Source organism: Pelodiscus sinensis, chromosome 3 (assembly GCF_049634645.1).
Source record: "Pelodiscus sinensis isolate JC-2024 chromosome 3, ASM4963464v1, whole genome shotgun sequence".
Classification (NCBI taxonomy): domain Eukaryota; kingdom Metazoa; phylum Chordata; order Testudines; family Trionychidae; genus Pelodiscus; species Pelodiscus sinensis.
The window spans coordinates 155,384,711-155,396,990 of record NC_134713.1 but is presented as its reverse complement, the minus strand read 5'-3'; the positions used below and the strand labels follow the sequence as shown (position 1 = coordinate 155,396,990).

Below are 12,280 nucleotides of genomic sequence, written 5' to 3'. Positions count from 1 at the left end.
GCTTAGCTCCAATGTATTTCACCTGAGAAAAATCTGATTGGATCAGTCCACTGGGGCGATACATAGACATAAAAAAATAACTGAAATTAGAACATACGTACCCTACAGAATGGTGGGATCCAGGGATAAAAAAAGGGACCCAAGTGATCTATGTAAGCAAGCCCAACTCTCCATGTCAATTCATAGATTCCAAGGCCAGAGGGACCATTCTGATCATCTAGTCTGACTTCCAGTACAATACATGGTACAGAAATTTCCCAAAATAATCCCTAGAGCAGATCTAGAAAAACATTCAATCTTGATTTTAAAATGGCCAGTAAGAAAGAATTCACCATAACCCTGGGTAAAGTGTTCCAACAGGTAATTATTTTTGCTGTTATTTTTGCTGTTAAATGCATACCTTATTTCCAGTTTGTCTAGGTTCTATTTCTAGTCATTGGATCACCTTATAGTACCAGTGGTTCTCTACCAATTTGCCATTGTGTGGGCCACAATTAGTGTAGAGAGAGAGAGAGAGTGTGTGTGTGTGTAAAAATACACACGCACAACTTGTATGGCCCAGAGGAATTCACATGAGCCATTGTTTAAATCTTTCTTTGAAAGACCCATTATTAAATATTTATTCTTCATGTAGGTACTTATAGACTGTAACAATGCCAATCCTTAACCTTCCTTGCTCAATTAAATAGATTGAGTTTCTTTAATCTATGAACACACTTGGAAGGATTAGATTTCTTTATTGGTAGCTGTCAATACATACACAAACCAATGATAAAGTATTTTCACTGATAATAAATGAAATTTCCAGTCAGAAAAGTAAAATAAAATCTGAGAATTTAAGAGTTTGATTTTGTATATTTTGACATGTAATGCTGACAATGTGCTTTATGAGATATAAAGCTTTAATTTTTCTTTGAATTTATGTCTACTGTCATTAAATTGTCGGAAGTCTGAACCCTCTCATAATTTCCCACAACTGTCAATTTAAATGGATAAAAGTTTTAAAAGCTTTGAAATTTGTAACTGTGCACAACTGTGAACATTTAAGCTAGGGTGGATTGATTTAAATCAAGGAAATTTAAATCACAAACAAAATTTATTTAAATCAAGTTACCAAAAAAGCTAAGACTGACCGTGCTTAGTGCACACTTAATTTTGGAGAACTCCTTGGCATTTATGTTTGAGAAAACAAATATAGAGTGGGGTTCCCTTGGAAAAGCTGAGTTATGCTGAAGTAAAATAGGGGAAAGACTTATGGCATCACCATTATGGTCTGTGGCCATGATGTTCCAAAATAAGGGACAGGTATGTAATATAAAATACAAAAACAGCACTTAGGCTGTGTCTAGACTGCAGGGTTTTTCGAAAAAAGTAGCCTTTTTTCGAAAAAACTTCACCTGCATCTAGACTACAGGGCTACGTCTACACTGGCCCCTTTTCCGGAAGGGGCATGTAAATTTCACCTATCGTAGTAGGGAAATCCGCGGGGGATTTAAATATCCCCCGCGGCATTTAAATAAAAATGTCCGCCGCTTTTTTCCGGCTTTTAAAAAAGCCGGAAAAGAGCGTCTACACTGGCCCCGATCCTCCGGAAAAAGCGCCCTTTTCCGGAGGCTCTTATTCCTACTTATTCCTATAAGAGCCTCCGGAAAAGGGCGCTTTTTCCGGAGGATCGGGGCCAGTGTAGATGCTCTTTTCCGGCTTTTTTAAAAGCCGGAAAAAAGCGGCGGACATTTTTATTTAAATGCCGCGGGGGATATTTAAATCCCCCGCGGATTTCCCTACTACGATAGGTGAAATTTACATGCCCCTTCCGGAAAAGGGGCCAGCGTAGACGAGCCCCAGCTGTGTTGTTTTGAAATTAAATCGAAAGAACGAGGCTTTTCTTTCAACGGTGGTACTCCTCATTTCACGAGGAATAACGCCTTTTTTCAAAAGTGCTCTTTTGAAAAAAAGCGCTATGTAATGCAAACTGTGCTTTTTCGAAAGAGAGCATCCAGATTGCCTCGGTGCTGTCTTTCGAAGTACTGATTGTAGTCTAGATGCTCTTTTTCGAAAGAAGCTTTTTCGAAAGTATCTTTCGAAAAAGCCTCTTTCGAAAGAGGCTGGTAGCCCTTTGTGGCAACTGGCAACTCTAGATTTCTCTCAGTGCAGCTTTCTGTACTATATAGTTGAGTGATAGATTCTAAACCTAGTTAACTAATTAAACAAGCCACGATGATTAGCTAAGCTAAACTTTTTTTTCCCCTAAAAACATCCAACACAGGAAATAACCTGGGAATTTACTTGTCAAATCACACTTATACTAAAAGGACAGAGAGTCTTGAAGAATAATAAATTGTGAAGTGAATTATTTAAGTAACTAAGCAGGTGATCCATTCAGCCATATCCACATCTTCATCCACATCATTTTCTCCCAATAAGCAATTTTCCTTATGATGTTTCATTCTTACAACTAGACCCTGCATTATCGTCTTGAATTGCTTACACTTGACATGTTTCCCTTTTTTACGCAGGCAATGAATTTCTTCAAAATATTCTCAGATAGGGTCTCCCTTACTTCCAGAGGCCATGTCAGTTTTTCTGTGGCTAAAGTATGAGGGAATACAGAAAGCTGTGTGTGCTGAACAATGCTTTCTTTTTCTTTCCATTCCACTCCATTGTTCCTTTCTATGCTGCCTCCATCCCTTCCTATATATTGTCTCTTGTATTTATGATGTCTTAACTGACTCCTCTGCCGTGCTTGGCCAAGGTTCACTGCCACATAAGCACAGAACAAAAACAATCCTATCCAGCTTGTGTCTGTCTTTGCACATGGTACTTTTTAGTCTGCTGAGAAACAGAAATTGAAAGCTCAGAATTTTCAAGAAATAAGAATTGATAGTTAAGCTGAATAGTCTAATGCCATTAATTGATTTTTATGAGACTCGGTGTAGTTGTAGCATGTTTGTGAATCTTTTAATTGTAACTTATTTTTAAATGAGAAATTTAATATTTTATTGAGGATTTTAAAAAATAAAAATCCAAATTAACATATCCAATTTTGATTTTAAAAAGTTATCAATTTGTATCCACCCTGATTTAAGCTGATAAAAATAAAAAGCTTAAAACTGGTATCTGTCAAAATCATAAAAAAATCAAATTATTCCAAACCTAACTACAAGCCATTTTTTCCAATCTTTTAATTGATCTTATCACTCTTCTCTGAAACCTCTCCAATTTATCAACATCCTTCTTAAATTGTGGCCATCAGAATTGGGCACAGTATTCTCCCCATGGTTGCATCAGTGAAAAATACAGAGGTAAAATAACATGTCTTCTCCTACTTGAGATTCCTAATTATGCTCCCAAGAATCATATTAGGCCTTTTAGCCTATGAGAGCTGATGTTCAGCTGATTATCCAACAAGATGCTCAAATCCTTTTCAGAATCATTGCTCCCCAGGATAGAGTCCTCCATCCTCTATAAGAATGGCCTACATGCTTTGTTACTAAATATACACATTTACATTTGGCTTCACTAAAACAAATGTTTCCTTGAGTCCTGTTTACCATGCCATCTTGATTTCTCTATATTAACAACCTGTTACCTTCATTATATATCACTCCCACAAATTTTTGCATCAGCTGTAAACTTTCAGTGACAATTTTGGGCTTTTTTTAGTTAATTGATAAAAAAGTTATTCCATAGTACAGACAATTCCTTATTTATATCTCTTGAGACCTGTTCATTAGCCACCTTTTAATCTATTTAATGCACATCATGTTAATTTTATATTGTTTGACATTTTAATCAAAGTGTTGGGTAGTACCAAACCAAACCCCTTACAGAAGTCAAGTATACTACATCAACACTGATACTTTTATCAACCAAACCTGTAATTTGAAAAAAATAAAGTCAAATTAATATGACAGAATCTATCTTCCATGAACCAATACTAATTGGCATTAATTTTGTTACCCTCCTTTAATTTATTAACCAAAGTAAAGCTGTCTCCCTGGGAGCCAATTGAGTGTAACCAAGACCATTAATCAATAAGCATCAGCTTATCAGTTAAATGGTTATACTCTAATATTCCTAGTGTTAACCACTGGATCCTCAATGCATGCCTACTAACTTAATTGCTTTCTTGATTCATGTCCTCATGGCAAATCACATATGTGATACTATGATCATCTTCAAATTATCTTTGAAGACAGTTAGGGAGAGCCTTGTACTGTAAATGATTCTGTGATTGAGCAAGTTTGAAGAACTTCAGATAGCAGGGCCTCATTAAGTCTAGGTCTACTATATATTTGAGAGTTTGTCTGTCTGTTCAAGAACTCCTCCTATATGGTAAGAGTTAAGACCACTAAATTCGGTATACAATTTCCTCTTACAACTTAAAGCAAGGTAAGGGTTTGGTTGTGTCAGGAAAATGGGATGTGCCTGGAATGGGACTGCTTCTCATAAAACCATATGAAAAGAGACGAAATCACCAGGCAGAAGAAGAGCAGTTTAGGAATGACTTCTCTCCCTCCTGCTCCTTCGGGACTGCCCCAGCTCCAAGCCTCCCACCCCAGGCATCCTTTAGGGATGGCGGGGAGGCTGCTGCTCTCCCCACCCCAATTCATACAGGAACATTGCTGGCTGTTCCCCTGTGTCAGGGAGCAAAGGGAAAGTACACGGTTTGTTCCATTCCTCACTCTGGCTGGGGAGCACAAGGGGCAAAAACACCTCGAGCTCCTCTGGCCTGGGGACGTGCACCCTTCCCCCAGCTGGGCCTGCTGGAGCTGCAATGACCATGGAGAGATGCTTCTCACCTGACCCCAAGCTGCTGTGGTGAGACAGATTTGAGGTGGGGATGTAAAATCCTGTTTAACTAGATAAATGATTAAAGGGGGACGTGGTGGAGGGGTGAGTGCCCCCCCCAAGCTCTGGACAAGGACTGCTCCAGCAGGCCAAAACAGCCCCAGCCTGCAACAGGGGAGTAGGGGCTGCTCTGGACAGAGTATCCCCTGCCTGCAGTGGGCCCCGCAGGGCTGGAACAGACCCCTGTCATGGCAGGCAGAGAGCTGCTTTAGTCCTTACTGGTAAGCCTCACATATTAAGGTTAACCAGTTAATCATTCACATCCCTAGGCTGAGCTAGTCCTCTCTCCCTGGGGCAGGTTTTATACTGCACCCCTCATTCCCAGCCCTACCCTACAACAATGATTTAAATGAAGAAAAAACAAAACTTATTTGAGTTAAGGATCAGAGCAACACCAGGTAAATCTTCTAGTGCAAAATAAAAATAAGAAAGATACAGAACAGTAAAGAAGAGGTACAAACTAGTGGGCTGGATCTTAGGTGATATATTAAGTACTTTCTAACTTAAATGTAACGGTCTTTGAAATGCAAATGGTTTGGGGGGGTATATCTTTGAAGCACATTTTCTGCATAAGATTAACATATCAAAAGAACAGAATTACTTCAGGAAAGGAGGGCATGTCTGTCTGCTTTTCAGGTTGTATTGTTTTGTCTTTGGACAATAAATTTGGCTCAGTTTGGTTATTTGGTCTCTAACACATTCTTAATAACAAACCACAAGTGTAGTCAAACAATTGGCTACATTATTAATTACAGTCTGTAAGGAACAAGTAAGCCTTTACTAAGTCTACTGCTGTTGTTTAAAGCCACCTTATTCTGAACTTACATTTGAGCATTTGTTGAAGAGTTTAAATCAGATTGCTACTTGAACTCCTCAAGATTTCTGGGGAACTATGGAAAAAGATGCAACAAACATTGGAATCTCATGTCTAGAATTGGCTCTACCGCTTCCATACAGCACTGAAACCCTGCATAATTCCTATTACTGGACTCAGCATTGTTCCTACTTGAAAACATTTTATTACATGTTTTCATTTTTGAGTGATCCCTTTAAATAGCCTTAGACGGATAAAAATAATGATGATCATATATTTCCATTCCTGGAGGAGAAGAAGCCAGAAGTGTTTACTCTGAGATTCTTGATGTCAGTAGCTGGTTGGAAGAGAGATGTATTTTCTTTTTCTTGGAATAATTCTCCTTTGCATATTTCATTAGAGAAATGCCTCGTGAAGAACTTCTTTGGGGAAAGTATTTTTCGCTTTCATTGAATCAAAGATTCAAGATAGAACAGACCCACTGAACTGTTTTGTTCATCCTCCATCCAGTGCAGTATTGTCCCCTACAGCATATCTTTTAATGGTTTATCCAGCGTAACTCTAAACATCCCACCAGTAGGACTTCCATCATCTCTTCTAGTGATAGCAGCCTTCCTCCATAACAACCAACTTCTTAGCATACCTAGCATTTTTGAACCCAGAAAAGGAAAACAAATGCTATTTTCCCTTAAGAAAGGGAGTCAAATACCATAAAATAGTTCACTTAGGTAAACATAACACTTTGCTTTCATTCAAGAATATCAACATGCTTACAAACATTCATTTAGCTTTACAAACAGATGGGGTAAATATCATCAGTATATTACAAGGGAAACAGAAGCAGAATGGGGTCATATCATTCAGGCAATGTCATATACAAAGGCTGTGGTGGAACTAGAAGCAGAATCCCACAATTCCTAGGATTATACTTTAATCATAATTCTTTAATAAGATGACATATTAATGAAGTCTGCCAAAGTGGTACTATATATACAAAGGTGCTACTCAGGTTTCTTCATAGTTGGGCAACAGTGAAATATAGCCTACTTTCAAAACAACACACACACCTTAAAGGACTGGTAGACTTAATTCATCCTGGAGAAAAATACTTACCGATTATCAGCATGCTTGGTGCTATATAAACAAAATGGAGCCCTTTCTGAAGAAGTTTCAATTTAATATTAGAGACAAACACACTTCAGAATACTGGCAGATTTTGTAAGATAGAGTCCAATGTATGGCAGAAACATGTTTGTAATATTAGAGTTCTAATATTTATTTTGTTACACAGCAAGTCTAATTACATGTCTTAAAATAGAAACAGTATAGCACACAAATTTAGTGAAGGTTACATAAGCTTCCTAATCCTTCTACTTCATTATCCACGCTAAATTTATTAACAGTAATTTATTGGCTGGATCCAGAGTTATACTCTCTCGCTATTTAGATACAAGCATGATGTACACTGATCTCAGTTACATCTCTGCACTTTTTTTGCAACTTAACTCTTGGCCTATGCGAGACAGTATGATCCACAAGGTACCCAAACACAGAGCCAAAGGTACAAAGGCACCTAAGTCCTGTTTTGAGGCACCACTGCAATGCACAGGACTACCATTCAACTGCCACCTAGCCCTGCAGATGCCAAAAATCACTCAGCACCTAAATTTTTCCATCTGGGCACATGCACTGCAACGTCATCCTAGGCACCCAGGTGCTTACTGCCTATCTGAGCACTACTGCCAGATGCATATCTCCTGCCTAAGCCCCAGAATGATTCACAAGCAGGGAAAAAACAAATGTTCAGCTACTTAAGTCATGCTCAAAGACCTGAACTGGGGCAACTTCTGGGCACACCTACCGTATTGGGCCCCTCAGGCAAGCAGGTAGAAGAAAGAACCTTCCTTAAAACCTTTAACCTAGTGAATATTGTATTCACACAATGTGGAAGAGCCCCAGTTCAAGTCCCTTCTCTCCTGAGGGAGAAAAGTCTATTTGAACTGGGATCTGACAACTCTCATATGAATACCCTAACTACTAAGCTATGGAATATTTTGACATGGATATTCCTCAATTTCTACTACTGAAGTTGTTCCAATTTAATAAAACAAATGAATAATTAAATATTAATTGGATTCATGAAATAATTAAAATGACTATAGGTCAGTGATTAGACCACTCATCTGAGAGGTGGTAGATCCCTTTGCAAATCTCTTCTCCTCTAGCAGGAGTAGGGGAAACTTGCATCAGGAGTCTCACAGATCCTGGGTTAGTGACCTAACCATTAGACTAAAGGTTATTAGGAAGGTCCTCCTCTCCCCATCCCTCAGTCATTTTCTTTCAAGCCACACATAGAATTCAGGTAGCACAACCAACTATCTTAACCATGTTGTTAGCAGAGCTAAGCAGTTCCCTGTAGCCTGAACTTAACTACCTATCTCTGAAAAGAGGGGCAGGGCTTAGCACACACCCCTCTGGTCAACATCTCCCATTGGCTATCTTAGGCATCTCCCCTCCTCTAGCATGCTGGCTTTGTGGATCTCATTGTAAGGTGCCTATCTCTCCCCATTCATTCTACAAGCAGCCCAAGTACCTAACCCAGGCTTTGTGGATTGTAGTGTTGTTCCTGCTCTTCTGCAAGTTAAGTGTTGCAACACTGAACGCTGGGGTATCTAAGTCCTTTAGTGGCCTAAGCTCTTTGCGACATAGTTCTTCCTTTACAAGATGTGTCTATCATGTACACTTACATGTGGTACAGTAAGTGGTCATGCGGATTCAGTAAACTAAACTCTCAAGAGGCATCTTACAAATGAGGAACAATCTTAGAATTAAACGTTACCATTTCTAAAAACATAAAAGGGGATGAATGTACCAATTCAGTAAGAAAACAGGGGTGCAGACAAGTAGGGTGCCCTAAGAGGCAAATGAATCAAAAGGCTTAGAAGAGAAGCTTTTGTTTGGGCTTTGGGGTGTGTGGCAAGAAAAAAGGGACAAATGCATCCCCCCAGCTTAGAAGTTACTGAACAGAATATAACGTGAGTGGCAACTGCCTAGCTTTTCCACAACTCCAGCACAGAAGTGAGAGCTCGGGCCAAAGGGCCGCAATTCATGGAGCCAGAGGGCCCCTCTGCCCCCCCCCCCCCGTTCTCCTTCTGAAAGACCCAGTAATTGCACCAAACGAAAGGTAGGCGGGTTATTTCACCCCAACGCTCCCGCAGCACCGACAAACGTGACGGACTCTGCTGGCACCAGCAGCAGGGCCCTGGGCTCGGCCGGCCCTTGGCTTGATAGTCCCCTTCCCCTGCGTTGCCCGCTCGCCCGGGCCCCGCACCAGGCGAGGCTGAAAGCCCAGCCCCTCGCCCCTTCTCTCCCCCTCGCCCGGCGAAGGCCCGCGCCGCCGGCCCCTCACCAGGCGGAGCTGGCTGGTCTCGTCGTAGGAGAGGAAGCCGAGGATGCTCTCGATGGCCACGATGGGCAGCCCCACCAGCGTGTTGCTCTGAGGCAGCTGCTCCAAGGGCGCCGGGCCGCCTTGCGGCTGGGGGGCCGGGAGGGGGGAGAGGCGCGCCGAGCCCACGGCGCCTCCTTCCCCCTCCGACAGGAGCCGCTCCTCCGCCACCGCCGCCATCTTGGGCCCTGTCCCCCTCCTCCTCGGCTGGGGGAGGGGGACTTCCTGCGACAGCACTTCCGCCCACCGAGCGCCGCTAACGGGGGGTAGAGTGGGGAGGGTTCCGGGCAGCCCCTCCCCACCGGGTCGTGCTGCTCACCCTGCTGCCGGCATGGGCCTGTGGGGAGGCGTCGCCCGGAACCCTCCCCCCGCACTAGCCTCAGTTCCCAGCCGGCCCGGGGCGGCCGTAGGTGGGCGAGCTGAGCCCCTCAGCCAACACTTCCCGCCCGCCCGGCGCGCCGCTCCGGGAGCTGCCCGCTCCGGCTGTGGCGAGGAGAGGGGGGCTGGGCCCAGATAACTCCTAGCCCCGCGGGCAGCTGGAGCGGTGTGGACGGGTCCCTCAGACCCCGCCTCTGCTGGCTGAAATTCCCCTGCTGCCCCCCCCCCCGGTTGAAAGAGATGCGGGGACAGTTGAGAGAGCTCCAGTGTCGCCCCAGCTTGTCCCACGCTGCTAATGAAAGTGCCCGTCTTCCCTCTCTAGGGTGCTCAGCTCGGCCCCGCGTGCGGGCGCTTAGACTTTGGATACAAGTGCTCCTGCAGAGATTGGAGAAAGACTGAATATCTGTGGAGGCGTCCAGCCTCCTGCTGCTCCATCACAGATAGGAGATGGTGTTGTGTGGGCACAGAAGACAAAAGGGTGACCACTTTTTATTAGGGATGTAAAATCCCATTTAATCCGTTAACCCATTAAATGTAAAGTTTAACTGCAGAATCCCATGGGCAGGGTGCTGCTTGGGCCCATCCAGGCAGGAGTGCCCACAGTGCGGCAGGGTGCAGTGAATCCAGCCCACAGTGAGTCCGGCTGGCCAGGAGCAGCCCCTGGCCTGCCAGTTAACTGGGATCTTGTAAGCATTGCCTGGTAAGAGTGATGTTTACCAATTAACTGGTTAACTGCTTAAAAAAAAAAGCTTAAACAGTGAGTAGTCCTGCAGCACCTTAGACACTAACAAAAATGTAGATGGTATTATGAGCTTTTGTTGGCACAGCCCACTTCTTCAGATGTATGGAGAAAGGAGTACAGAGTTGCAAATAGCAGAAAATTGTCAGCGAGGGTCTGCAGTTTAAATGTAGTAAGAGCTGGGTGGGCAGGCATCCCATCTTGTACTGGGTCTGGAACCTACCCCTGCTGCGGCTCTGCAGCTACTGGCTCTTAATACATTTTAAATGCAGAGCCACAGCGGGGGTAGGTCTTAGACACGGCATGAGCCAGGCTTCCCGCCCTCCCTGCTCCTATTACATTTTAAATGCAGAGCTGCAGTGGGGGTAAGTCCCAGACCAGGACTGAGCTGGGCTGCCTGCCAGCCTGGCTCCTACTATATTTTAAATGCAGAGCTGCAAGCAGGGATAGGTCCCCTGCTGCAGTTTTGCATTTAAATGCGGGTAGTCAATAGCATTAATCAATAAGTGTTGCTTATTTTTTAATTTAATTGACTAATCATCTGCACTATTAAATTCCTATTTTAAGATAGAGTTTTCTAGATAATTAGTCTGCTGAGTTAAAGCTCAGACTTCCTGCTGAGTCTTAAATTTTGATTCACATTCTCATGTTTTCTTTTTTGTGGCATATTTTAGACTGTACAATTTGTAAATGGTCCAGAGTTTAATCTTGAAAAACATACATTATCCTTGTCTGTAGATGATCCACAATATAGCCTTAATTATGGCTTACCATTTGAGCCCATAGTAAGAAATCCTGGAACCCATTATCCAGGAAGTAACTCCTGGAAGTATTATGTAAAGTAATGAAGGTTTTAGTGCATGCCAAAGCATAGATCAGCAGATTTTGCAGTCAGTGGTTGCAAATGGTGTAGGATTTATATTCTATATCTTTAGGTCTATCACTGATTTAGATTTTTGCAGAGATTCAGGGACATTGGAAGCAATCTTGCAATAGCCCCAGGTTAATGGTGGTTGTCTACATCACTGAATTTTTGGGGAAATTTTCAGCAAAAATGGCTCAGCCATTTCTAGGAATGAAGTGATATGTGCTGCCCACCCAGAGACTAGACTGAGTCTTAGACTGACTAGAACAAAACAGGGATCCCAACACTAGCCAGGGGAGGAGAAAATGTATTCTTTTTTAAAAATGTAAGATTGTAATTCTTAACTAAATCAACGTGGATTGAACTGATTTTGATTAGCTTCTGAGTGTCAGGCTGGACATATCATGCCAACAGTTTCTTTTGCTCATTCTGTTGTGTTTTCTCTCTTTCAACAAATTTTGTTTTGCTACAATCCAGGTGGTTTAAGATTGATATTTGAGAAACTGATGTAAACTACTACCCTATACCTTAGAAATCTTCAACCTCCAAGATGAGGTAGAGGAAGAGGCTTCCTGGAACCCACCTTTCTTTGGATTTATGGTCAAAAGGGTCCTCTCCTCTAAGGAGGATTAATAGTAAAACATCAGGACTTCAGACATATAGGAATTGCCTAATGACCACAGATAAGAACTTCATTTAAAGGGCACAAAGTGACAATTACTCAACTGAGAATTACAGATAGGCTGTGTCTGCACTGCACCCCTTTTCCGGAAAAGGGATGCAGATGAGACAAGTTGGAATTGCAAATGAAGCGGGGATTTACATCTCCCCCGCTCCATTTGCATGAACATGGCTGCCGCTTTTTTCCGGCTCGGGGCTTTGCCGGAAAAAAGCGCCAATCTAGGCGGGGATCTTTCCGAAAATAAAGCCTTTTTCGAAAGGTCCCTTATTCCTCTTAAAATCAGGAATAAGGGACCTTTCGGAAAAGGCTTTATTTTCCGAAAGATCCCCGTCTAGATTGGCGCTTTTTTCCGGCAAAGCCCCGAGCCGGAAAAAAGCGGCAGCCATGTTCATGCAAATGGAGCGGCGGAGATGTAAATCCCTGCTTCATTTGCGATTCCGACTTGTCTCATCTGCATCCCTTTTCCGGAAAAGGGGTGCAGTGTAGACACAACCATATTGTTTTTA

At 42.7% G+C, this 12,280-nt stretch overlaps 1 protein-coding gene across 1 annotated transcript in view; it reads right to left on the bottom strand.

Moving 5' to 3' along the window:
- FBXO28 (F-box protein 28) overlaps positions 1-9,612 on the bottom strand; it is a 28,552-nt gene extending 18,940 nt beyond the window's left edge. Inside the window, exon 1 of the mRNA XM_075925267.1 lies at positions 9,075-9,612. Coding sequence (XP_075781382.1) covers positions 9,075-9,290 — 216 coding nt within the window. The 5' untranslated portion in view covers positions 9,291-9,612. The remainder of the gene's footprint in view (positions 1-9,074) is intronic.
- Between the last annotated feature and the right edge of the window lie 2,668 nt (positions 9,613-12,280).